The sequence below is a fragment of the Cicer arietinum genome, chromosome 4 (assembly GCF_000331145.2).
Source record: "Cicer arietinum cultivar CDC Frontier isolate Library 1 chromosome 4, Cicar.CDCFrontier_v2.0, whole genome shotgun sequence".
NCBI classification, from domain to species: domain Eukaryota; kingdom Viridiplantae; phylum Streptophyta; class Magnoliopsida; order Fabales; family Fabaceae; genus Cicer; species Cicer arietinum.
The window spans coordinates 4,136,095-4,163,898 of NC_021163.2; the positions used below are offsets into that span (position 1 = coordinate 4,136,095).

At 30.5% G+C, this 27,804-nt stretch overlaps 3 protein-coding genes across 8 annotated transcripts; 2 read left to right on the forward strand and 1 right to left on the reverse strand.

Annotated features, from left to right (window-relative positions):
• Positions 1 to 467: 467 nt before the first annotated feature.
• LOC101498160 (heavy metal-associated isoprenylated plant protein 30-like) lies at positions 468 to 3,141 on the forward strand. Its single transcript, XM_004495470.4, has 3 exons — positions 468 to 699; positions 1,832 to 1,907; positions 2,605 to 3,141. Exons 1-3 carry the CDS (start codon positions 559 to 561, stop codon positions 2,925 to 2,927), a joined length of 540 nt encoding a protein of 179 aa, XP_004495527.1. The 5' UTR covers positions 468 to 558; the 3' UTR covers positions 2,928 to 3,141.
• A 4,976-nt stretch (positions 3,142 to 8,117) lies between these two features.
• On the forward strand, positions 8,118 to 17,852 carry LOC101498488 (type II inositol polyphosphate 5-phosphatase 15). Its single transcript, XM_073366981.1, has 13 exons — positions 8,118 to 8,769; positions 8,910 to 9,147; positions 10,038 to 10,290; positions 10,552 to 11,344; positions 11,637 to 11,761; positions 12,098 to 12,182; positions 13,724 to 13,889; positions 13,991 to 14,031; positions 14,124 to 14,376; positions 14,917 to 15,040; positions 15,680 to 16,040; positions 16,891 to 17,254; positions 17,409 to 17,852. The coding sequence occupies exons 1-12, from the start codon at positions 8,284 to 8,286 to the stop codon at positions 17,239 to 17,241; spliced, it is 3,276 nt and encodes a 1,091-aa protein (XP_073223082.1). The 5' UTR covers positions 8,118 to 8,283; the 3' UTR covers positions 17,242 to 17,254; positions 17,409 to 17,852.
• Positions 17,853 to 18,686: 834 nt separating this feature from the next.
• Positions 18,687 to 24,323, reverse strand: LOC101498836 (ras-related protein RABA5a). 6 transcript variants are annotated; one of them, XM_004495475.4, is made up of 6 exons: positions 24,168 to 24,318; positions 23,858 to 23,914; positions 21,638 to 21,718; positions 20,532 to 20,630; positions 19,973 to 20,405; positions 18,687 to 19,330 (listed from the first exon to the last, which is right to left on the reverse strand). In XM_004495475.4, the coding sequence occupies exons 5-6, from the start codon at positions 20,310 to 20,312 to the stop codon at positions 18,993 to 18,995; spliced, it is 678 nt and encodes a 225-aa protein (XP_004495532.1). In that variant the 5' UTR covers positions 20,313 to 20,405; positions 20,532 to 20,630; positions 21,638 to 21,718; positions 23,858 to 23,914; positions 24,168 to 24,318; the 3' UTR covers positions 18,687 to 18,992. The 6 variants fall into 6 exon arrangements, with proteins under 6 accessions (XP_004495532.1, XP_004495530.1, XP_027189836.1 ...); XM_004495473.4 differs by having other exon boundaries at positions 21,501 to 21,718; XM_027334035.2 differs by lacking the exon at positions 23,858 to 23,914 and having other exon boundaries at positions 19,973 to 20,457; positions 24,168 to 24,323.
• Positions 24,324 to 27,804: the final 3,481 nt, after the last annotated feature.

The following is a 27,804-nucleotide window of genomic DNA, read 5'->3' on the forward strand; positions in this document are numbered from 1 at the left end:
ATTTCCCGTTAAATAATGGAAAAAACTGTGGGAAGCGTTGAAAAACTATAACAACCGAAAATGCTAAATCTGCATGGAGAATATAATTATTTTGTTGAGACAATTGGGCACATTTTGTCTAATTAACTTTTCATATGTAAAAAGAAGATTATCAGAATATAATAATTTTCCTTAGCATCCATCCAAACTCTGTTTTCCTTTTCTACGTTCATCCATATCCCACAAGACTTGTTATTCCCATTTCTTCAATCGTTGTAGATACCATTCCTGTCTGAGAGGTTGTAACATCACTTTGGTTTAGTTGAGAGAAATGTTACATAAAATATCTCTCTATCTATCTATATACTATATGTATTATTATTAAAAGAATATGATGCTCTTTTTTATTTTTGTGTACAGTATATTTTTAGTTAAATGTGCATATGCTAAATAAAATTGTGTATATATAACTCTAGAGATTGATTTGAAAATATTATCATTTCGAGTGATCCAAATGGCAAAGAGGAATATATTCTTTGTTTCGTTTCTTCCTTAGTTGTGCTTAATTCCTTTCTTACCATGGCTTCTTTATTAAAGAGAGCTTTTGGTTATGAATTTTCTTCCTTTATAAACGGGCTTTTCGTACATACAAATCATAATAGTAATCACAGAATTAATAAGAGGTTCAATATGCCGAAGGGTCGACCAATTTCCTTACAGGTTTGTTTAAGGCTTAATTACCATATGCTTTGTTTTACTCTAACACATATGACACATATATGTATGTTTTTTAAAATGTTTAGATTAATTATTAGTTTATTAGTATTATATTAGAGGTGAAAATTGAACTTGAGAACTCTTAATTCTCATATGTTTGCTAGACACCATATCAATTTTATATGTGCAAATTAATTATGATTCAACTAATTAATTTTTTATGAAGAAAAATCAAGGATTGTTTTGCAAGCTATTGAGAGAGCTTTAATTTAAAAAGGACAACTACTTCTGCCAATATAAGTTGAAAAAAAATTAAATGTTATAATTTTACCATAATCATCTACAAATAAAAATTGACAAAATGTAACCGTAAAGAAGAAAAAAAATGTAAGAGTGGAAAACTATATAACATGCCAGTAATCTTTGTCAAACAAGGAATATAAGAGTGAAGAAAAGTAACTTTTCGGGGGAGTACAAGAGTATATGAAATTCGGCACATGCATGGAGTTTTTTTATTTTATTTTTTATTAGTTTTTTTAATGGATATATATTTAGCAAAATATGTATTATATATATTATAGACTTTTTTTGGACTCATATATATATATACCTTTAAAAATTATGCTTAATTTTTTTTATAAAATATAATTATAATATATTTATAGTAAACGGATTTGAATCCACTTTTCTTATACATAAAGTTTACAATGAAATGATAATAAATCGGATTTGAATCCTCTTTATTATCTTGGAATTAAGTGAAAGAACATTTGATATAATTTTGTATGAAATAATTACTTTTTTTTAAGAAAATAACAACTTTTGAATATTTGTATATATTTGTTACGAATTTTAAAAAAAAATTAAAAACTATTTTTTTATAAACTGTTTTTATAGTTTATCAAAGAAATATTTTTTTATAATTGATTTAAAAAAATGATTTTTACTATAACATATAAACACCAAACAGCTTATCATTTTTCTTAAAAATTTCTAAATTATAGAATAATAATTTTTTTAAATTCTGTAATAAACGAACCCACAATCTCACCATAAAATTTGTAATTTTTGGATTATCTAATTTTTTTATAAAACATTTTGGATATTTTTTGAAAGTGCATCTCATTTGTTTCAGACAGTTGAGCTGAAAGTAAGGATGTGCTGCACAGGTTGCGAAAGAGTCGTTAAAAATGCCATCTACAAGCTCAAAGGTATGTATAGATTAATCAATTTGTTTATCTTTTTATGGCTATGAGAAATTTAGATTAAGTGTAATAGGACCATTTAATCACACGATCTCAACCATCTTGTCAAAATTGAATGGTTTAAATTTAAAAATAAATTTAACTTTTTTAAAATAAAAACTTTAATTTTAAAATCTGAATTATCTAAACTTGATTGATCGAGATTATAAACTGCATATAATCACAATGACTTTGACTGCATATAACCTAACTTTGACTTATGACTCACTAAGTGAGTTTAGCTTTAACACGAAGGAATCCTTATAGATTTGGCAGTGATTTTGAGTTTTTGTATTTTGTTGTTAAAGATATTTTAAAAACAAAACACATTTTAAATTGAATTAAGGTAATTTTTAATTATTTTTAAAATAGCTTTTTGATAAAACTTAAAACCACACAAATATATAGTTTTATAATTCTTATTTTTGTTTTAACTCCAACAAATTAAATTATCGGTGATAATGAAGAACCACTTTGATGACCACAACTTTGACCTTTGACTGCTTTCATCTTCAGTTTCTAAAGTAATTTTATTTATTTTTAATTAGTATAATGTGCATCACTTCAAAGTTACTAATTTTTTTATTTTGCATTTATGATAATAGGAATACAGTTATTTTCAATAAAAGTAATGAAGTAAAATTATATGTGGTTTAATTAACAGGCATAGATTCAGTGAAGGTGGAATTAGAGATGGAAAGAGTAACAGTTACAGGATATGTTGAGAGGAACAAGGTGCTTAAGGCAGTTAGGAGAGCAGGAAAAAGGGCTGAATTTTGGCCTTACCCAAATCCACCACTTTACTTCACATCAGCTAACCATTACTTCAAAGATACAACCAATGAATTCAAAGAAAGCTACAATTACTACAGACATGGTTACAATCTCCCAGACAGACATGGGACAATGCATGTCTCTCAACGTGGAGATGACCATGTTAGTAACATGTTCAATGATGATAATGTTCATGCTTGCTCTCTCATGTAAATTATTTTATTTTATTTTATTAATAAACCCCCTTTCCCCTGTTATTGTTATGTATATGTATATATATTGCTAGCTAGTTGTGAAAACTTTTATCACAATATGTAAATTTCAAGTCAATTATGTGTGTCTTACTGCTAGCTAATCGTGGAAACATTTATGTATCGTGATATGTTAATTTGCAGTAATGTATGTCTTATGAAATTTGGTTTGTGTATTTTAATTTCCCCATATAAAATTTAGGTTTCAAAGCACTTTTGATATCATATTTTTTATTTAAAACAAAATTTTAGTTATTTTATTTCTAAACTTTAAATTTTAAATTTAGTGTTTAATGTTTTGAAATTTTTCTTCACAATTGAAGCGTAATTTTTATTACATATCGTATTTGTTAATGATGTATTATTGTTGATTTAGACAAAAAAAAAAAAAACAACAACAAAAACAATAGATTTGACAATAATAATGTTTATGTTCAAAATTATTTTAAGTTGTAAGTAAAGAATGATAAACAATTGAATTTATGATGAATCGAGTTAAAAATAGTTGAGATCGTAGTATGTATAAATGAAGTAACAATTAAAAATAATAGAGTTGAGTCTTTCTTGACTACACTAGATTGTATATATCATTTATATGTCAAATATAATTCAAATGAGGTATTGACGGATAATTTAGTATTACAAAATTATTTTTATAACATTTTTGAGTTAAACAAGGTGAGGCATAAAAGAATAAACAAGAGGTTCCTGTTTTTTCATAAACCACTATGAGGGAGATGGAGGGAAACACACACAATAATGAGTTGCCAAAAACTATATTAGGCGAGTAATGATATATTACGAGCTTAGACTAAGAGCAATTAGTGGTGGCAATTTTAAAGAATATTATTCACCACACTTTTTAAATTCATTTTCTTATTAAAAAAACACTTAAGTTTATGACATGGCTAAAAGGTGAAATTTAATTCGATTTTGGTGAATCATGATTTAGACATAGACATAGACTTACAATACAATACATATTATTTATTCTTTGGTTTTTCTTCTATCGTGTTAAAGAAAGTACATTATTAAAAGGATATAGAACATTAAAAGTCTGTTTATTACAATTTCTTTTAAAATAATTTTTTATCTATCTGAAAATTATTTTTAATAGATTAATTTTTTAAAATTAGTTTTTTATTATAGCAAAGAAACACAAAATAGTATCACTTTTATTAAAATTCTGTAAAAATCAATCTTTAAATTATTAAATATCAAAATATGTTTTTCATAATCCGTAACAAAGAGGTGCTGAATAAGCATTATTCTTGAAAATTTTAGAAAATTATAGGATGATAAACTCATAATCCAATTATCTTTTATGCCTATAAAATATTTTTTACCCCGGATAAAGACAATATACCAATACCATTTTGATTCTTTCTATTTTTGTTGCATGTTAACAAAAAATTGCATGTATAGTTGCATTTTTCTTAACATATATTAAGTAATAACTGCATAATACACGTGAAAAAAACAAACTGCATAATACACGTGAAAAAAAAAAAAACCCACATAAAAACGCCTATCGAATAAAACATGTATCCCTATATTATAGTTATAGGTATATTGGATTAATTACTATATATAAATTCATATCTAAAATTTTATTTATGTTTTTGTAATATTATGAAAATATCTAACATACACACACATTCCATTTTGAAACAAAACTCTCTATTATTCTTACATTAAAATTTATATATAAAATATTATAAATTAATTAAATTAATGCGGTTGAGATGTGTCAAATAAAACAATATTTTAACAACTCTCTCATATTTTGCATAACAACTTCATTCTATTTTATTAATTTTTTCATGTTACTTTTCCTCTTATTTAATGTTTTCTTTTAATATAATTTATTATATGTTTATTTTTTATTTATTAAGATGCAAAATAAGAGGAAAAAAATAGGAGGAGTTGTTATTGAGTTGTTAATTTATTTGCAAGTAAGATAGGAGGGAGTTGTTAAAATATTATAGAATCGAATATCTACTCAACCGTATTAACTTTAATATGTTTTTATTCTTCTATTTAATATATTTTGTTTAATTTTATTGATATAATTTTTTATTTATTTTTTGTAACAAATCTCCATTTGTTAAAAAAAAATATGTCAACATCGCATCTCCAAAATGCGATCTTCTATAAGAGAAAAAAAAATTACGATCGCATTTCCATCTTAAGACATCTTAAAAGTAAAAAAAAATGTATATAAATTTCAATGTAATTATATCGAAGAGTTTTGTTTCAAAAAGAGATATACCAAAAAAATTACCTACACATACTACTTAGATTGAATCAAAATTATATAAAAATGCAACAAATAATAATACACTTTATCAACAAAAAAAAAAAGATAAATGAGTGCAAAATTGTCTACACACTAATCGAGGATCAATATAATTGCTACTATACAATATAGGGGTGTATAAAATTTAAGTCGTCCATCAATTTATCTTGACCCGTAAAGTTTTAGTTAGGTCTGACTTAGTGCCATAAAAAATTAAGTACAAAAAACAAAGACAAAATATGAACATGTAGAAGGAGATATCGAGTTCCAGTGACCCCTCGAATTATCCGTCTTGACTCAAATTATTTTATGGATAAAAACTTACTTTATATTATTATTATTATTATTATTATTATTATTATTATTATTATTATTAATATTATTATTATTATTAATTTCACTAAAAATAAAAAATAATTAAATCTGACATAACTTCACACGTATAATTTAGAGTTGAATAAGAAATGAACTGTGTTGCAACATATTTTCTGACCACACTTTTCATTATGAGGGAATAGATTAATATTTAGTTGTAGGGTGACACCATTTGTTTTGGACTCAACTTGATTTTGTTTTTTATGGTTCCATCTTTATTCGACCTATATGTCATTAGATTCAATCAAGTCAAGAGACAATTTCAAATTTAAAAATTCACCTTCTCTAATTTGAGAATGGGTAAAAAACGCATAGAAGTTTCGAATAGGAGCAATATCATTTTTAATTGATTATTAGTTGGCTTTTTCTTAGTTTGGAGAAATGATAGTACTTTTATACAAAATGTTGTTCCAATATAAATAAGGTTTACCTAATTGATTGAGACATAAGTTTACCCTCAAATTTTGTTGCATTTTTTTTTTTAAGTGGTTCATTGTGAATTAATATTTAAAAACTTAACGACGATTGATAATACTTTTAAGAAATAACAATATGTGACTTTTTTTTATTTTTATGAATAAAATTATGATTTAATTCATGTCGATTCAATATGAAAAAATATATATAAATTTTTTCTCTTTATTTTAATCAAACTGATATAACTTAAGTCAGTATCTCAATCATAAAAATAAAAATAACTATTAACATTTATTTTTTAAAAACAACGTCTGTGATCATTTGAATTTTAAATATTTTAAATATTGGTCTATGGTGGACGATGATTCATATTAAAATTTGCCCAAATATGAACACCTTTATGGTATATCTAAAAATACTAAAATGAGATGACACATATCTCTTATAATTTAATCAAGGTAGACATATTTGAATAGGAATTTTGATATACAACAAGATTAAACTTTTAGAGATAATTTAAAATCTATTTAGATCACACAAAATCAAAGTATTAATCTCCTCAATTGCATGTGAAGAGTACCAATTTACACAAAAAAGTATGACCTTTACTTCGTACACCAAAAGTCTTTCTACTTAGTTATAATAAAACTTTTACATAAGAAACTTTAAAAGCATCTACAACTATGTGTATTTTACCTATTTAACATCAAGTTAAATAGACACATTTATTATGGAGAAATTTTTTATAATTATAATTTTTTTAAAAGAAATTTGAAATGGAGGATAAATTGGGTGTTTAATAAAATTGAGAAATATTTTGTATTTAAAGGAAAAAAAGTGGAAGTTAGAAAGGAGAAGTAAAGTATATGTTTTGGCAATCTAACTATTTCTTGTTGTATTGAATTATAGGATAGAAGAAGGAAATTGTATAAAGTTTGAAGCACCCAACACGTATACATATTTTATAAAACTAACATAATCATGTGCATTCATTTTTTTATTATATAGTCTGTCCACCATTCCATTTTCATTATGTTTGTTCAAAAGACAGGAAGGACTATGGCTCTTCGGAGTTAACACATAGTTTCGTTTATATTCAAGTAAGTAACTCTTTAGGTAAAATTGAATAAAAAAAGTACTTCTACTAATACTGAAGGTACTATTTTAGTAGGTGATGTCTCTTGTCCGTTGAGGAAAAAAACATTAAATAATATCTAAAAAATAGATTATTTATCGAGATTAATAAAAACGACATTTCTTATTTTTAAGATTAGGTTTTACCGCGGCACCAAAATTTACACGGCCGAATTGTCGAAATGATCCAGTAAATAAATCTAAATTAAGCCTTAAACATATCCCGAAAAATACCAAAATCGAATTATCCATTAAAATTTATTTAAGATTCATTGTATATCTCAAAACTTAATTAATAATTGATTTTTGTCGGGATGTTATGGTTGTAGTTTACCAACACTTTTCCTGCTGTTGACCTAGTTATTTAATTATCTCAACATGCTATACATGACATAAACACCCAGTACATACATATACAAATATTAAAATAAAAGATTTCTTAAAAATCAAAATTCTGATGTTAAATATTGCACGTACCGTATTAACTTTTTTTGTTGAAATATGTAACTAATAAAATCTCATTTTGTTGAATGGACGGGGTAAAAAATGCTAATTTATTAATTACTAGCTTATAAAAAAAATCTCATTGTGTTGATATTTGTATTATATTATCATGAGCTAATATAACAGTAACATCATATTATGATTAAATTTAAAAATAAAATATACGTTTTTATTAAAAAAAAATTGAAACAGGAGAGGTAGACATAAGTAAACTAAAAAAAAAAAGTTCACAATTTAATTGAAAAATTACAATAAGATTTATGCATATTTTAAAACATTTAGAAACATCTTTAATTGAGTAAAAAAATATATCATTAATCAATGAAATCATCTTATCTTATTATAGTAACTTACTTAAAATAAAAAAAAATAAAAAAGAAAACTTAATTAAAATAAAAGGTGCGAGGGTGGTTCGTTTGGAACATGTTTTTTGAGCAGCAATACCGACGGTACATTCTGAGTTATGAATTCTCACTCTTCCCTAATAATTCTCTCTGATCCAATCCAACAATGATAAGTCAAACGCACTTATAAAATCCAAAGTCGCTATATTATCTCCGCGTGTTTCGATTCGATCTTCTTTCTTCTAATGGATCCACCATCATCACTCTACCAAAACGACGCTTCCTCATCTTCTCAACTGTCGTATACTCCTCAACGCACCTTATATTCCCGCTCAACCTCTTCTTCTTCTTCCGAAAACGACGACGTTTCATCTTCCAATTCAATTCAATCCACAAACAAACGCCTCGACTGCATGCTTCAGTTCCTCGACCGTAAACTCACCATCTCCGACGATAATCGCCGCCACTCAATTTCCGGTCAAACGTTTTTACCTGAGTTCATCGCCAAAGGAGGCGGTGCCGGAATCTTCAAACCTCCTGTTCGTGCGGCGGTGCATCCGTCGCGTCCTCCGAGTCTCGAATTGAGACCGCATCCACTTCGTGAGACTCAGATTGGACGGTTTTTGAGGAACATTGTGTTTGTGGCGACGGAGTCGCAGCAGCTATGGGCGGCTTCCGAGAGCGGAATCCGATTCTGGAACTTTAAGGATCTATACGCGTCGTGGTGTGGTGTTGGAGGTGAAGGCGCTGCGAAGAGCGGGGATGAAGAGAGTGCGCCGTTTCGGGAATCAGTTTGGACTTCACCTGCGCTTTGTTTGGTTGCGGATGAAGGGAATAGGTTGGTGTGGAGTGGACACAGGGATGGGAAAAGAGCGGTGATGAAGAGAGTGCGCCGTTTCGGGAATCAGTTTGGACTTCACCTGCGCTTTGTTTGGTTGCGGATGAAGGGAATAGGTTGGTGTGGAGTGGACACAGGGATGGGAAGATTCGGTGTTGGCATATGGATTCTCATAGTTTGGATGATAACAAATGGAGTAATCATTTCAAGGAAAGTTTGTCTTGGCAAGCTCATCGTGGACCTGTTCTTTCACTTACAATCACCTCCTATGGTTATCTTTCATTCTTTGTTCTTCGTTATTACATTGTCTTTGATTTTTTATTATGTAAATGCCTGTTTGGATTAGATAATTTAACTATCCTTATATATATATAAGACTCGTTGACTAAATCATGCCAAGTAAGAAAATTGATTATAGTATTAAACTTGTTCACGATTTCAATTGTTTTACTAGTTTATCCTTGAATAGAGATAATTATTTTATGTTTTTATTGTATTATTATTTATTACAAATTGTTAAAAAAACATGTAACATAAGGAGTAAGTAAAAAAATAATTAATGCAGTTCAAGAGGGTCTTATATTTAGAAACAGGGTAATATGTTTTTTTCAATACTACTAGTAACTAGTTAGCAAGTTAATGTTAGTTTATTGGTATTATTACTTGCAATTGCGATGGAAGTCTAGGAATAGGATACTGTTAAATGAAAAGAAAATATTGAGAGAAATGTTGAATACTTACATACATGAATACTTACTAATACTAGTATTATACGAATTTCTAATAAATTGGTGGTGTGTTATGATGTGTATTACTTGATTTAGATTCAATTTGGATTTGTTTCTTTTTAGATAAGTAACCTGGCTTAATTTTTTTCTCGATTAAAATAAGTTTATGGTTCATTGCTTACAAACAAGGTGCTTGTAAGCTTATAGATATTTACAGAGAAGTTAAACGAGAGAGCTTTTGGCAAAATTGAGATGAAGGAGATGATTTCAACTCATACGACAAACTATTAATTGAAAAATTCATGGTTATTGCAAATTTATTTTGACATTTCTTTATTTTATTAATGTTTCTTGAGATGTTTATCAGAACTCACTTTACATGTTTGTTGTGAATGTGATACATTGTTCTTTCTTTTTTATTGATTTGGTACAGGGGATCTGTGGTCGGGTTCTGAAGGAGGGGTTATAAAAATATGGCCTTGGGAGGCTGTTGAAAAATCTATTCACCTGACAGAGGAGGAAAGGCACACGGCTGTCATGTTCATTGAGAGGTCCTACGTTGACTTGAGGAGCCAGCTATCTACAAATGGCTACAATAACATGCTAACTTCAGATGTGAAGTACTTAGTATCAGATAATTCAAGGGCAAAGGTGTGGAGTGCGGGTTATTTTTCGTATGCTTTATGGTGAGATTTAATTTCCTAGCACGGCTTCTCTTGGTTTTAGTAATATATCAATATTAATATGGCTAATTCCTTTTTATTTATGCTTTGAAATGTAATCGAAAATTCATAATTTTTCATATCCCGTGGTCACAAATATGCATTATATTACTTTAGAAAGATTAAATGTGTTTTTGGTCTCCGAAAATATGGTGTGTGTGTGTGTGTATACATATAATTTCCAACCTGTCAATTTAATATAAGCTAGTGTTTATCAATGTACAGGGATGCCCGTACAAGAGAGTTGCTGAAAGTTTTCAATTCAGATGGCCAGATGGAGAATCGATCAGACTTGTCTTCAATGCAAGACTTTTCAGTTGAGCTTGTTTCAAGTTCTAGGAAAGACAAAACACAAAGTTCCATTGGGTTCTTTCAGCGCTCGCGTAATGCCTTAATGGGGGCAGCAGATGCTGTTCGCCGAGTTGCAGCAAAGGGAGGCTTTGGGGATGATAATCGGAAAACCGAAGCACTCGTAGTAACGATTGATGGAATGATTTGGACAGGTTATTCAAGTGGCTTGCTGGTGCAATGGGATGGAAATGGCAATCGCATACAAGATTTTCTTTACCACTCATTTGCTGTTCAATGTTTTTGTACTTTTGGCATGCAAATTTGGGTAGGTTATGCAACTGGTATTATTCAGGTATTGGACCTCAAGGGTAACCTGATTGGGGGTTGGGTGGCTCATAGCTGTTCAATTGTAAAAATGACAGTTGGAGCTGGTTATGTATTTACATTGTCTAACCATGGTGGCATACGAGGATGGAATATCACCTCTCCAGGACCTCTTGACAGCATTTTGCATTCAGAGCTGAGTGGCAAAGAATTTTTATATACTAAAATAGAGAACATAAAAATATTGAGTGGCACTTGGAATGTTGGACAAGGAAAAGCATCTCAAGATTCCCTTACTTCATGGCTAGGCTCTGTGGCCTCAGATGTTGGCCTCGTTGTTGTTGGGTTGCAAGAGGTTGAAATGGGTGCTGGATTTCTTGCAATGTCTGCAGCTAAAGAAACTGTAAGTTATTTGTAAAAATACTAGAAAATTAGTACATTACATCTATATTATCATTAGACAACAACTTTAATAGGTTGAGGCAAAGTAATAGTTGTTAAAGCATGAGACTTGAGAAGCATTAATTTTGACCATGGAACAATTCATGGATGGTCACATTACTTTCTCTCACCAGAGCATGATTTCACCTGTTATGCACCTTACACACACACACACACAGTATAACTAACAGCTTTGCCTAACTTTTATTGTTCACAACCCTCCCCTAACCCCTATCTCTCTCACAAGCATATAGGTAGGACTGGAGGGTAGTTCTGTTGGGCAGTGGTGGCTGGATATGATAGACAAAACATTGGATGAAGGTTCAACTTTTGAACGTATTGGATCCAGACAACTTGCAGGCTTGGTCATTGCTGTGTGGTGAGTACCTATGAGTAGGAGGAATACATGTGAGCTGGTGAAGCCATTAATATATCAGAAATAATACCCATTGTTTGTTATAGTTTGAATATATATTGGTTTTTCAAGTTGGTTGGGTACTAGATGTCAGATTCTTTTTTCCCTGCTTTCCTTCCTACTTGTTATAAATTCTATTTTGGTTTGGAATATATGGGTGGACCATTAAAGGTTGGGCTTCTAATTGTATCCTGAAATGGAATATCAACTGCTGCCCTCATTCAGTTTGAATTTATATCATTGTTTTCTAAATTCTTCCTTGTTGGTTCATCAATGGTAGTTGAATTTTTTTTTCTTCAGGGTTAAAACTAACATTAGATTTCATGTTGGGGATGTTGAAGCGGCAGCAGTTCCATGTGGCTTTGGACGTGCTATTGGAAATAAGGTAGGCATGTTTGCTCTGCTGCTTTGCATGCTAGTTTTGCTTAGTTTCTTGTGTTTCTACCTCTTGATTTTCGTTAATAAAGGGTATATTAGGATAAGATCTGACAGTTTTTCCTGTAGGATTATGAGAATTCTAAGGTAGGTCATTTATATCCTTACTGTTAGCCTTGATTTATGCTTAAATATCAGACTATTGTTACATTCTCTGCTCGATGTTATGGTCCACTGCAATTCAACTGTGTGGAAAAGCAGACAGTCATATAGGTCTGCAAGTAACATATCAGATAGTCATCATAACTTCACATATAGGATCTATCAGTCATGACATGTTAATGTTATGCTGCTTAGTACTCAGTATTATTTTGCTTGCCCCTAATATTGAAAATCACTTTTCAGAATGATCTATAATATTTTATTTTCAATGGTATATGGCGGCCAATGGCAGCAAGTGTAGAAAATACCATGGCACATGTTATGTCAGCTATGCCATATTGAACCATGGAATCCATTTCATCCAAAGAAAAGAGTAATGCAATTATGAAGAGCTAAGCACAACCAAAAAGCATAGGAAGAAAAATAAAGAGGAAAATACCGTACGGAGCAGGTGGACACCTTAATGATGGTTTCAACATTGTCAGTGAAGGTTTCTGTCCAGAAGATTTTGAAAGGAATTCAAAAGCCAGGTGTCGTTGCAGGAAAATAATATAATCCAGGCCACTTTGGGATGGCATAAGGCAGACAATGCTATATGACATGGACGTCACAGCTTAGGTGATGCCACATTGAATGGCGTTGTTGTGAGAACTGGACCAGTCAGTGATGTTCATTCGTGAACTAGATGCACCAATGGGCAGTCCAGTCAAGGATATGGAGCATTAAAATTGTTGAATTGGACTTTGAACCATTGAACCAGCTATGAACCACTGGTTCAATTCAGCAGGTTTTAAATATTTTGGAAGTTACATCGGTGACAGTCGAACTTGTGTACTACTGACTCCACAGTTGCTCGCATATATATTTACCCATTGTAGTATATATATATACTTGTTTTAAGTAAATTTTTAAAAACCATTTCTACTACCCCTAAAATCATTTGATATTAAATAATTATATAATAGAAAAATATGTTTACAAGGTTATAGATGTTATATTTATTGTTGAACTTGAGTATGCTGTCATAAATACATATTTTCATTAGTATGTTTGTTTTTTATAATTATTACCGGTTCAATTAGAGCCTAGTTACAACAACCAAGCTTTACCCTGCTAAGAAGGGTCAGCTACATATATGGATCAAACGATGCCATACTGCTCTGCCATATAACATATCTCTATTTAACTCATTAATCTCCACAGTCCACCAGCTAATAAAATATTGTCTTCACAAGACCTGTCCAATAGCCTAAATGGCAAATGCCATGACTGTGCTATATGCAAACTGATGTGCTTTTCAGAAAACAATATTTTATTTTGAAGGTTTCATCTTTTTGTGTCAGCTTTTTCTATTCTGACCATTGATATGGAATTTGCTTGTCTCAACAGGGAGCTGTTGGTTTAAGGGTTAGAGTGTATGATCGGATTATGTGCTTTGTTAATTGTCACTTTGCTGCCCATTTAGACGCAGTTGGTCGTCGCAATGCCGATTTTGATCATGTATACCGAACAATGTCCTTCAGCCGGCCAACAAACTTCTTAAATGCAACACCTGGTACCTTGCCTTTGCCTATTACTGCTTCTCACTTTCCTTATCCATGTATTCATCTTGACCTGTTTATAGATCTGGCTTGCCATTGGTCCTTTCTGTTGCAGCTGGCACTTCGTCTTCTGTTCCAATATTTCGTGGTACAAATGTATGTACATGCTGTCCACTTTATTCTTCTTAGTAAAACATTATGCTCTCAAACAGTTGAATGAAGCACTGATTCTTGAGATTGGTTTTTAGTCTGCAGAAGGGATGTCCGAGTTATCTGAGTCCGACATGATTGTATTTCTTGGTGATTTTAACTATCGTCTTGATGACATTTCGTATGATGAAGCAAGAGATTTTGTTTCTCAAAGATGCTTTGATTGGCTCAGAGAAAGGGATCAGCTTCGAGCAGAAATGGAAGCTGGGAAGGCCTTCCAAGGAATGCGTGAAGCAATAATAACATTTCCTCCCACATACAAGTTTGAACGACACCAAGCTGGTTTGGCAGGTTGGTACCCCAACGCGCACACACAAATAGTCTCTGAAAATTGAACTTGAAAGGAAACTTTAGCATAAAAAAGTAAACAAGAAGTGAGATTTAAGTGTAAATTGTGGTGGATTGTTGCATTGCTGCTCTATTTATGGCAAATAGAGAGTTTCTGCAAATCACACAGCTCTAATTACTAAGACCTTATATCTGTAGTCCAATAACATACACAGCATGCATCGTATGATACGACAAAAAAGAATGAAAGAATGAAAATGTTATGAAATGACAAATTCCAGTCAGACCTCATAACAATGACTTTCCCTGTAGGGTTGAGATTGGGAGGAGGAATAAAGAATAATAGCAACTCTGAATAATATGATTTAATTTTTCATTCTTTTGGGTGCATGTACTTCCAATACTCTTGCTCTATAATTAGATATTGAAAGGTCAATGGACCATTTTAAGCCACAATGAGTGCTATTTATATTTGAATTTAGCATTGCTTTAAAGTTTCTAATACAGTCATGACTTTGGATTTGTATGAAATGTTTTTTGAAGGGTATGATTCTGGTGAAAAGAAACGAATTCCTGCCTGGTGCGACAGAATTTTGTATCGTGATAGTCGCTCTTCTTCGGTCACTGAGTGCAGTTTGGAGTGCCCTATTGTCGCTTCAGTATTGCAGTGAGTGCTCTAGTTTATATGTTTATTGCATTCGGTTTACCATATGGACTTTGTGTATCAAGTTTAATTATACTTGGCACGTTGTACTTAACCCATTATACTGCTCTGACCCCTCTATCGATAAGGCAACTTTATTGTATTGGACATGTGAAACAAGTCAATTGAATTAGTGAATTACAGATTTCTAAAACAGGAAATACTTGATAGCCAAAATTTTTCTAGAACAACTTGGCATCATCATGACAAGTTTTGGCTGGACTTTGTCATACTTTAACTGCAGGTAAAATATATTTTTGGTCTCTATATGTGACCCTTTCAAATTGGTCCCTATACAAAAAAGGTATAAATTTACTCCTTACATACATCACCATTTTCAACTTTGCCCCCACAAAACTCCATGTCAATGTTACATTGTCAAAGCGGCAACAGATACTAAGGACAGCATTGAAAATGATTAGGACACTTTTTACATTTAGTGATTGAATTGAAAAGGAGTGTCTTATGTAGGGGTAACAATATATTTTAACATTTACTAGCTGTGTAGCGTTACTATAAAAAATATTACAGAAAAGCATGAGTGGAAACACTATCTTTTTCTTTCCATTTTTGTTTTGATTAATGCCGCCTTACCTTCAATAGGTATGAAGCCTGCATGGATGTCACAGATAGTGACCACAAGCCTGTGCGCTGCATCTTTTCTACAGATGTTGCTCGAGTAGATGAATCAATACGGAGACAGGAGTTTGGAGAGATTCTCGAATCAAATGAGAAAATTAAACTTCTTCTGAAAGAATTGTACAAGATTCCTGAAACTATCATAAGTACAAACAACATAATTCTTCAAAACCAAGACACATTAATTCTGCGTATTACTAATAAATGTACAGAAGACAATGCTTTGTTTGAAATAATTTGTGAAGGGCAGGCTACTGTTATGGAGGATCAGAAGGCAACTAACCATCAGTTGAGAGGTTCCTTTGGGTTCCCTAGGTGGCTTGAGGTGATATTCTTTATTTAAAATATTATTCTATAAATACTTAACTACCTATCCTTTCGTCTTTTCTTTCTCTTTTTGTATTTTCTTTCTTTCTATTGGTGTATCTTTTCAAGTGATAGCATAAAAGCAGCAAAGTGGCCGCCATGCCAAAATTTGCTTCATTTAGCAAGTAAAATTTGTGTTTGTTAATGTTCTCCGAAAGGTATAACTAAGGTACTTCTGATTCTCAAAAGTTGTACATTATGATATTTATACTACACAACAACTGAGAATATTTTAAGAGGAGACCAACACATTAAAGTAGAAAATTAAGAAAGCCCTACATAAGTCCATCTTAAACATTGATGAGTGAGTAGTGGAGATAAGAATGCTGAGGTGGATGGGTGCACATATAAAATAAGATTAGGAACAAATATATCTGGGAGAAAGTTGGAATAGAACGTATTGATGGGCAGACAAATTTGTGTAAGGTGTTTTCACTGTCTCAGGTGTATTTGAAAAAAATCCATTTTCATGAAGTCAATGTGAAAGATAAAGGTTTCAAATTGTAGTTTTGGTCAGCCCACTATTGTGGTCCCATATAGGGGTATGCCTTGACGCCAATTTGATCAGCAATAGTAACGCTGTACAGTAGTATATATGGCCACAGTAACCGAGATGTTATGTCTGCATATGCAGTTCACAATTTATCCTTGTGAACTAAAAACACTAGTTCCAACAATTGGATTTAGCTCTACAAGTTAGTTCTAAATCCAAATTTGAGTGTATGAATACTAAACTTGTTTTGCTTTAGAAAAGGCATCGCCTTTGCAATGCAACACATGAGAATTAACTGCACATTTGTATGATTTAGGTAAGTCCTGCAACTGGTATTATAAGACCAGATCAGATAGTTGAGGTATCAGTGCATCATGAGGAATTTCAGACTCTGGAAGAGTTTGTTGATGGTGTTGTACAAAACTCTTGGTGTGAAGACTCCAGAGACAAGGAAGCAATTTTGATTGTTAAGGTGCATGGGAATTACACTATCCAGACAAGAAATCACCAAGTCCGTGTTCACCACTGTTATTCATCCAAGAAAAACAAACTGACGGACCCTCAACCAAAGGGATCCATCCAAGGCAGTCTACTTCACCGATCTGATTATCGTTTGAGCAGTTCCTTTGATGTGGTTGACCAGCTACATAAATTGCATAGCCCTTAAAGCAGCAATTTAGGTGAGTGCATGTGAATGAAACTATTTTATTTTATTATTTGGTGGAGGAACAAATAATTGATAGACAATTTTGTAACGGACAAGAAGTTCCTATTTATGCATGCAATAATAAGCATTTTGATTATGCTTGGTAAGCTTTTTTTTTTCTTTCATAGGGAGCTTGTGGTTGTGTTTCAACTTGTGGAATAATGGAGCTGATTGAACTGTACAGAGAAAGCAAATGCAAGGCAAAAAGTAGCGAGACAGCTTTTTTACGAGATCCATTATTTAATTTACTCCGAAAGGAGCTCAATTGAACCTGTAAATGTCTATCCACCATACTAAACAAGCACAAGCTACAATTGAAAGGGAAAATCCAGTGACATGTTAGGACAGCCGAAGTAACTATTTTTTACTATTGCTGCTTCCAACAAATATTTTGGGACTTCACAGTTTTACCATCTCATTATTTGCTTGGAATTTTGTGTAATGGAAATACATTTCGTTAATGACTTCATATTATTGTATGCGACCTTCATCAAATGCATTATCCAATATATATATATATAAAGGATAATGGGTTTTGCAATAATTTGATGAATTGATTGATTTAGTTAAAAGTGTGTAGAATATTAATTTACTTTTGTTTAATTAATAAATTCATGTAAAAATAACTTAAACGACAAAATTGAGTGTATGTTTGATGACAAAAGCAACGAATCCTAACTTTAAGATAAAATTAATTTTAATCAATAGAAAATTTAAACATATTAAAATCAATTTTGTTTTGATCTCAATTAGAAATTAATTTTTTTCTTAATTTATAATATTGAATATATCCTTATATGAGCTGTAGCATTATCCAAAGAAATTAACTATGAAAGTTTCTTAGTTCTTTTAAGACTTTTGTATACGAAAATATCATATTGATTTTTTAATATTCTTTTTTGTATCAAGTAAATCTTTTAAGTTTCTTAACAGTTAAAATTTTACTATTTTAGGTTATAACTTCATTTCAATTATTTTTAATTAAAAAAATTTAAAATAATATTAAATATTATTAATAATTATATAAAAAATAATATAATAAATTTTCATATAATTTTATGTTTATATTTTTATAATTATTGTAATCAAAACCTTTAAGAATTACACAAATTAAAAAATTGAGAAACTTTTTTTAGTTTCAATTACATAAAAGACAAACTTTATACCAAAAAAAGTATAAAAGACTAACTAATTATAAAAAAAATAAATAATTAATTTATTATTTCCGTATAATTTACAGAATCAGATATTATATTGTCTATTGTTTTACAAAAGACGTAAAAACGAGTGATAACTTCAATTATTGACATTAGAAGAAAGAAAAAAAAACCTTTTGAAAATGTAAACTTTTTAACATCAAGAGTTCTGTAACATAATAGTCGAGACAATAATAAACAAATGAGTGATTTAATGAATTTAGGCATGTAAGATAAATCGATTCTTGGGACATTTTGTGTCTCTTCTCATTCTGAGCAACTCTTCTATATTCTTATCAATTAACTTTTTTTCCAGGTGTTCTTATAATGAAACTGCAGCGCTACATTTTTCTTTTCATTTATGTCAATTGTGCTAGCAATGCATTGACAATTTCTACTCCAAAATCCCTTTCAGTGAACATTTAAACATCAATCCTGAATACCCAACTGGCATTTTCAGGTTTGGTTGAATAATTATAACAAGAACAGAGTTTTGGAGCCGCTATAATATTGAACCTAAGATGAACAACAACCCTTTTTTGTCTCAGCTTCTGCTTCTTTTTCTTTATCCCCTTCTTGTAGAACAACAGTCTTTCCATTTTCAATCCAGGAAGGATCCTGTTTATTGAGCTCTTGAGACATCATAACCTTCCGGCTTAATATGTTGTAGATCTCTTTTACAACTGTTTGAAAAGCAGCTACTACGTTCGATGAATCGAGAGCCGATGTCTCCATAAAGAACAAACCCTGTGCCTCAGCTAAGGCCTTGCCTTCGGTTGTAGGCACCTCCCTCGCATCCTTAAGATCTGACTTGTTCCCAACAAGTATCGTGACAACGTTCATATCAGAGTGAGCTGTTAAATAATACACCAGTACACTTAATCCTCATTTCATCAAATTCAAAACCAATATATGTATGTTTCTTGAGAGAAAAAAAAGACAACTATCAATTCGCGTATGACTAAAACCATACCCGCCTATTGCTATTTAACCCAGTGTATTACAAGGTGTATATTAAGGCGTGTGTGTACATATATGTCAACGTGAAAAACGACATAAAAATGCAGAAGTTCGAAAAGGAAAAACTAAAACTAAAATACTCTTGGTGAGTAGCTTAAGAACCTAAAATGAAAATTTGTAATTCAGCATTTAAAACAGAAAATCACCATAAGGATAATAATTAACATGTATAATCTATTTTATATAAATATAAGACCACTTAAATACCAAAAGGCCATTAAATTTTCACTAAAAAATAAAGGCTGTTACACAAACGTCACAAATTTTCACTAAAAAATAAAGGCTGTTACATAAATGTCACAAATTTTCACTAAAAAAATAAGGCCTTTAAATTTCTGTATCACAAATGTTTTCTGTTATTGTATCAATGTCAAAATTATTGAGAAGTTAACAGTTTCCTGATTATTAACCTCACAAACATAGCTAGAACGAAAATATTTCACGGCAAAGGATTTAAACATAAGTATAACTCTTACTGTGAAGTTCGTTGAGCCATCGACCAATGCTATCAAATGTTTGGCGCCTGCTAATGTCATATACCAGAAGTGCTCCAACTGCACCCCTATAATAAGCAGACGTAACAGCTCTGAACCTCTCTTGCCCGGCTGTGTCCCATATCTGCGCTTTAACTTCCTTTCCGTTAATTTCCATTTTCTGAGTTTGGAACTCTACTCCTATAGTTGACTTTGAATTAGGATAAAATTCATCCCTGGCAAATCTTGCAAGTAAATTTGATTTCCCAACAGCTGAATCACCAATTAAAACAATTTTGAAAAGGTAATCCTCGGTCTTCTCTTCTTCGTTATAAGAAGCCATTTGTGAGTCCCAAGGGTTGCCAGTGGGTATAAACAAATCAACAATAAATAATCATCAAGGAATCTGGCTCTCTCCAAAATACTAGAATGTCGCCTAACATGAGAACAAGGATCAGAAACACAAGAACAACAGCTAAGATAGAAATCTGGAAGACAGAACAGGTATATTAGTGACAAAATGTATTCTGAAAAATAATCTCAAGATATATATGATATGTACCTTATGAAGCAACAGATGACTGTTCCGGGCGTACACAGAACTGCATCCACCGTCAGCTTCCAGACCTCAGTACAAATGAACCAAAATTTTCCAGAGTACCTGAAAGCATCAGTTTTCAATATACAACCTTAGTCAAATGAAGTATTTATAACCAGAAGAGAAGAAGGGGTAGAAGAAATTTACAGAGTGCTGTGAGTTTTATTGAAGTTAGTGTGCATTCCTGATGGCAAATCAAAGATAAACTTTATGACAGGCAAAAAAAAAAAACTAGAAAATTAAGAGCCCTTTTTAAATTATTTGTGATAAAAGGTTATAAGAAAGAGGCATAAACATTTTCAACTTACAATTTTTCAGCCATACATCTAAAAAAATCATGTTCTAGGGATATGGTTACTTTTAGTGTTATCATTTTTCTCCTTGGCATTTGGATAACATTAAAACATGTTACAGGATGACTTAGCCCCAATGGGGTTCCTTGCGTGTCTGTGCACCTTGGGGTTGGCATATGGGAAGAAAAACTAGAGAAACATGAAAAGGATGATCGACAATAATAACTTTTTCAGGAGCGGAAAAGGATTGATCAAAAGATCCAGAAGACTTCCAAGTAAAGTTATTGAAGATCCCAGAAAATATTGATTTCGTCATTTTGTTTTTAGCCTTTGCTAAAACAAGATAAAAGCTTTTCTATATATTATGTTTGCTTCCTAGCATAAAAATAAAAATATATATATATATAAAAAAGAACATAGATTGCTAACTCCTACCATAACAAAAATCAAATTATTAGATGCTACATTTGTTGATGAGATTTTATTGTGAACGGATTGTCCAAAGTAAGGTTGATAGTAAAAAAGACATTTCTTTCCCACAGCCAAGTTATGGCTAGATCGAGAAAATAGAGAGCTTGATGCACAGGGAGGGAATTAAAAGAAAAAAGATCAGTAATTGTCTAAATATAACTCAACCTACCAGTTTTTTTAGAGGAAAACTTGTTTGACCCTTGAAAAATATTTGTTGGCAAATACAGTTGTGACTTGTGAGTTTTATAATTCTTGAGGTGAATCTCTAAAGTTCTGCAGGAGGTAAGAGTCAACACATGTAAGTACCTCAAACAACTTATCTACTTGTTTTCCTCCGTCCCTTGAACTCCAGTTTACCCTTCCACTCAGTCTTTATAATGTCAAAGCCTGTTAATATGTGAAAATGTATTGGATCATTATTGACATGAAATTACAAAAGGGTAAAACTTTAAGCATTAAATAAGAAGTTTCAGGTAGACCCATATATATAACAAAGGCAAGATGATATCAAGATTCAACAAAGATACTTTTATGGTATAAGTAATCCATGTAGCTAACACTACCAATGTGATGAGCCACATAGCACATAAGTTTATGATACTGGGTGAAAGCAACCAAATGGTTTTATATCTAGCACGTGACGGGACATGAGATCCCTTTGGACTTGAAAATTGAAATAAGACAAGGCAGAGGTTTTTGGACCTCGTAATAAAATTTAGCTTCACAGGCTAAAAAAGATTTAGCAACCCTTAACGACAAATAGCCAAATTAACTTTGGGTGGTGGCATAGTGATACAAGAAGATATTATTGGAGCAAAGAATGAAATATTAAAAAACAGGAAAATTACATGTCCGGCAAAACAGAGGCACAATATAGATATAGCAATCCGAAGTCTTTCTCTCATTAAGTAAGGTCAACTACATGGATCAAATAACGTTGTACTATCCTATTATGCATCTTACGTAAAAATAGATCATTTAAATCAAAACCTCTTTTAATGGTTTGGCTTATGTTTTTCTTGATCTCCCTCTACATCAAATTATTGGACTATCTGGTCTACCCTCCTAACTGATGCTTCTATATGACCTCTCCATACATGCTCAATCAACCTGAGACGATACTCTACCATGTTTTTTATAACAGATGCTACCTCAACTCACTCTTTAATGCTTTCATTCCAAATCCTACATTGTCATGGGTGATCACTCGTTCATCATAATATTCTATCTATACAACACTCAGCATACTCTCTTGTTGACATTGTATTGCAAATATTTCAGTCTAGTTTATAACTACGTGATAAAATTTTCATTTGAACTTTAATGAAACTTTTATATTACAAGTTACACTAGAAGCATTCATTCATCTCATGCACCCTACTTGAACCCCATGGTCAACATCCTCCAGTATCTCCTCATCATTTCGTATAATGGACCCAACACCCAAGATACTTTAATTGCTGAACTTATAGTATGGTTTGTCCACCCGTTTTCACCTCTAAGCTATAATATAAGATATGTTCTTTCTACTAAATTTACATTTGTATACTTTGTTTCACTTCTACTTAAACAAAAGTCATGTACTTCCAAAGCTTGACTCTACAGCTTTGACTTTCGAGAGGCACAATACAGATAGAAAAGAAAACAAAGTCATCAATACAGTAAGTCCCTTTGTGTATATATTAGGGAGGCTCCCCTAGAGAAATAATGGACCAAACAAAAAAATAGAGGGCATAGAAATATCTTGAAAGCATTTTAATCAAGCCATGTAAACCAAAAAGCAGCAGCATAGATAGCACAGATATCAGAGTTGTCCTTAAAACAATCATGTTTTTTTTTTTGTAATAAAGTGGCTGTCACATAACATGTTGAGAGAAACCACCTACAAAGCTAAAACTAACAAACTAAACTTTGCTGAAATCTTTGAGCACTTGATAAAAATGCAGAGAACTGCAACCTTTTCCAAACAAGTACTCTCCTCAAGATCCTAAAATCAACAGATTGATTTTCATCATTACCATATTTGTCCATAGACTTATATATACATCCAGATGCAAACACTTAACAGGTTAGTATATGAAAGACAAGGGGAAATCTCTAACGAACTCAAATAAAAATGTTAACATTTGTTAATGAAGTATAAATTCCTATGCAGCACTAATACTTCAGATTGAAGATGTGCTAGGTGTCCACACAGACACATGTTACATTCAATCACTTTCAGTTTCTCAAATTATTACTACATGTGTTACATTTCTCTCTTTCTAAAATTTGTCTCCATCCAACCAAGTAATTAGAATCAAGTGGCTAATGAGTTTCGGTTAAGGACGCTCGAGAGAACCCGAGTTCGAATCCTGGCTGCTGAAACAATTCTTAACCACAGTTTACTTACCTCTCAGCCAAACTCTAAACTCTGAATTACTAAGGCTCCATTCCTTGGGAACCAGAGGGTTAAAACCAAAACAAACAAAAAAATGTTTCCATCCAAAACAAAACACATACATAATACATAGACTATGAATTTACCTTGAAGCAGTTACAGATAATGATGTAAATGAAGAATGATGGGAACATCCAATCCAACTACATTGACATTACACATATGTACTCACAACAAGTTAGGTAACTACATAACATAACAATAATATAATAAAAAGCTAAATCGAGTTAAAAGGATAATAGTAAACTGAAATTTGAGCAGATACATTAAACGATGAAATTTGGGGGGTATGAAAGACGAACACGTTTCAATAATAATAAAAATGAAAAAAGGATAAAATTGAAAAGCGAAAATAAGGAAACGAAAATGAAGTAGGAAAAGGTAATAGTAATATACCGTGATATGATATGGTGAGAAATGATTGAAGAAGAGAAAGGAAGGGTTCGATTGGGTTTGAGAATTGGGGAAGAAGGAGATCAGAGAGAGAGAAAATAAAAGGGATCTACCGTTCTAAAACATTTCAACGTTTGCTCCTCCTCGTTAATATCATTCTTATTATTATTATTATTTTCGTTAAATTTCTATTCTAACTTCTTTGTCAAAATTTAAATAAAATATTTTACACTGTTAATTTACACTATTAATATTAATATACATATATAAATTAAACTTATTTTGTTTTGTTTTAAAAACATGTCAATTAGGTATCCACTCTTTTCAAATTTTTAATACACTTTATTAGTTGAAAATTTTATGCGCTGCACCGAAATTCCGTGAAATTTGTAGCATATCTTAGTAACCTAAGTGAAAAATAATTTTTAATTTAAGTGATTAATAATATATATATATATATATATATATATATATATATATATATATGTCTACACACACAATCTTATTACTTACTACTGTAAATATTGATATGTAGCTTCTAAGATTGATGGTCGGATATTTGATCTTTATCTTCTATTTTTTGTCTATATATATATATATATATATATATATATTCTGACGATATAGTAAGAATTTATCGGAGAATGAAATGTATTTTATGATAGAATTGTGTATACCTTTATGACTTAAAAGGTTTCTCTTGTGTAGTGATTTCTTCTAAGCTTTTTAAAAGGTTACCGTAATTATCAACTAAAGGAGAATCTCGTATTTTTAGACCGCTCTTTGATGGAGGGCGTGTATCCTTGTAATAAGAGAACGCTAAATGTCATTTGGTGATTATAATCACGTTATGATTGCCATCAAGTGACTCAAAGTGAGTGCATAGGTGATTTATTGTGTTCATTATCATCGAATTCTCTTTATATCCATCTGACGATCATGATTGGAGGTCCATGTGAGTTAATGTAGGTTGCTACTCCATATCCTCTTTAGGGAGCGAGGTTTATCCTAATTCCGAGAAGGTTATTTGATGTCCTTTGACTAAGTTAGATAGGTCTGGAATCGCACATTCTTATGTTGCTGAACTTTGTTGGCATGAGTTCGGCCTATAACACTTGTAAAAAAATGTATATATATAAAATATAAAATGTTAAAATGCATTTTTGGTCCTCTATTTTGCCAAAATAAATTTTTATCATCTCAATTCTAAAACTAGTTTTTTAGTCCCATATTAACTAATTATTTGAATTTTTTGGTCTCCAACAATTTTTTATTTTATAATGTGTCGCTTTCACTAATAACATGACACTTAGATGACATATGCGAGTTAGATAAAATATTTTTTATATCATTATTGTTGTTAATTAATTTTACTTATATACTAAAAATAAATTTATTTTATTTTATGTATATTTAAAATTAAATTTTAAAAATATTTAAATAAAATGTTTAAATTTTATTTATTTTATTTAACTTTTTAATAATTTAAAATATTTTTATAAGATATTTACATTTTATTTTTAAAATTATGTTTAATATTTAAATTTATTACATTTTAATTTTATTTTGTTGATAATTAAAATATTTAAAATTATTTTCTAACAACAATAATTTCTATCCAAAAATAATTTAAAATTTTAAAATTTTAAAATATTTAGATAAAAAAGTAGTTAAGTTTTTTATTTATTTCAATAAATATATAGATAATAATATTAATTACCATCTTATTTTTTATCCAGCTTATAAGAATCATTTAAGTGACATGTCATTAATAAGAGTGGTACATCATAAAAAAATCTTAAAAATGAATTAATAGATTGACAAAAAAACTGATTTTTGAAAAAATGAATTAAAAATTCATTTTAGAAAAATAGAAAGACGAAAAGAGCTAATAAAGAAAAATAAAAAATCAAAGAATATAGCCACAGGCCCACATCATTCATGTGAGCTCTCGAACTGTGTCATTCACCAAAAGAAATAACAAATGTCTCTAGTCAAATATTATTGCACCAAAATTAGAGACATTTTGATAGATTTGGTTTGACAATCCAACCATTTTAAAATCAATCTTATAAACCACATTGTCTAACCATCAGAGTGCCACTAGTGAACCATACATATTGTCTTGGTCAACATAAAACAATCATGTTCATTACTTCATCATAAGACACACTCCAATATCAACTCTGTTTTGGTGGGAGAAAAAACGATGCCTCAATATTGCACTTAATTCACCCTATACTAGGACAGCACCATTTGACCAAACTTGTACTATGGGACGAGAAAGGTCAAATGGTATATCATTCCAAAGTTTTAAATTTCTACTCTTACATAAACTCCATAAGACAACACACAGCTCAAACCAATGGCATCACTCTTTCAACAAATGTCTTGCAATATAAAAAATCACTCCTCAAAAAATAGCGTGGAATTATAACTTGAATATTTATCCAATAATACAGGGAGAAAAAAATTACAAAGACTATAATCTAAATTCACTGCTAGTTATTACTATCAATATCATCATTTCTTGCTCCTCTTTTTTTTTTTTTTATAAACAAATATCTCTTCCTCATCTTAGATGAAAATTGTGAGCAGAGTAGCACTTGGGTTATCAAATCAATAGTCCCAAATACTCTCTGTATTACACAGTTTTCGAATCTCAACTGTCCATGGTTCATTTAAATTTCAACAAATCAGCTTTAAACATAACTCACAATATATCAGATGATCAAAATTAGCAACTGCATCAACTAGCAATCTATTTCTCAAATCAATGCCAATCTCACATTACAATGTGTAATATCGTAAAATCAAATACTAAAAATAATTAGAATTTTAAAATTTAAAATTTAAAATAATTTAATGGATAGATTAGTATTATTTTTTATCAAATAGATTATTATTATTACTGCTCTTATTAGTATATGTAATTTTACGTTACTTTTTCAAAATCAACTATCCTTCTATTTGACCTCAAAATGGGATCCGATTAGCTTTGTAAGTAGCTAGCTTAGCACCTATACGTTACGATTAAAAAAAGTAAACAAACAGCATAATTTATGAGCAACTAATAACTAGTTAATTGAGGAAATTACTTGATTCAGCGAAAATAAAACTATTGCACCGAATATGAACACATTCTCAAATAATAATATGCTACACTTTCAACCATATATAGAAAAATAGAAACCTAAAAAATTATATTTTTGGGTGGTAACAAGTAAATTAACGAAGAACTATGGATCAACATTAATTTAATAGTGAATAATCATACCCTTTAACTTTTTCATGTTAGATTTATGTTCAGAATTTAGATGAGGTAAGAGTTAGATATTTTGAATAATAATTTTTAAAAAAAATATATTTTGTTAAAAGTCTAACTTTATTAAAATCGAGATTTTATGAAATACAATATTAAATTATAAAATTAATATATTTACTATTTTGTTTGCTGAAATAAGATTATAAAATTGATTTATTTATTATTTTGTTTATTGAATTGCCATTTTTTATGATTATTTGAATATAAAAAGATTGTTTTATTATGTGTTCTTGATTGTTGTTATTGTACATTTAAATAAAATATATCTTAAATATGATTTTATGAAAAAGATTGTCAAAAATAAATTATTTTTAT

What these genes read in the sequence shown, in the direction of transcription:
- LOC101498160 (XM_004495470.4), top strand. Translation starts at nt 559, where the DNA reads ATGGCTTCTTTATTAAAGAGAGCTTTTGGTTATGAATTTTCTTCCTTT. An exon ending in GTCGACCAATTTCCTTACAG is followed by an intron (nt 700 to 1,831) that starts GTTTGTTTAAGG and finishes CATTTGTTTCAG; the next exon opens with ACAGTTGAGCTGAAAGTAAG. An exon ending in TGCCATCTACAAGCTCAAAG is followed by an intron (nt 1,908 to 2,604) that starts GTATGTATAGAT and finishes TTTAATTAACAG; the next exon opens with GCATAGATTCAGTGAAGGTG.
- LOC101498488 (XM_073366981.1), top strand. Translation starts at nt 8,284, where the DNA reads ATGGATCCACCATCATCACTCTACCAAAACGACGCTTCCTCATCTTCT. An exon ending in TATTTTTCGTATGCTTTATG is followed by an intron (nt 10,291 to 10,551) that starts GTGAGATTTAAT and finishes ATCAATGTACAG; the next exon opens with GGATGCCCGTACAAGAGAGT. An exon ending in CTTCTTAAATGCAACACCTG is followed by an intron (nt 13,890 to 13,990) that starts GTACCTTGCCTT and finishes TTTCTGTTGCAG; the next exon opens with CTGGCACTTCGTCTTCTGTT.
- LOC101498836 (XM_027334035.2), bottom strand. Translation starts at nt 20,312, where the DNA reads ATGGCTTCTTATAACGAAGAAGAGAAGACCGAGGATTACCTTTTCAAA. An exon ending in ATGGCTCAACGAACTTCACA is followed by an intron (nt 19,331 to 19,972) that starts GTAAGAGTTATA and finishes ATTATTTAACAG; the next exon opens with CTCACTCTGATATGAACGTT.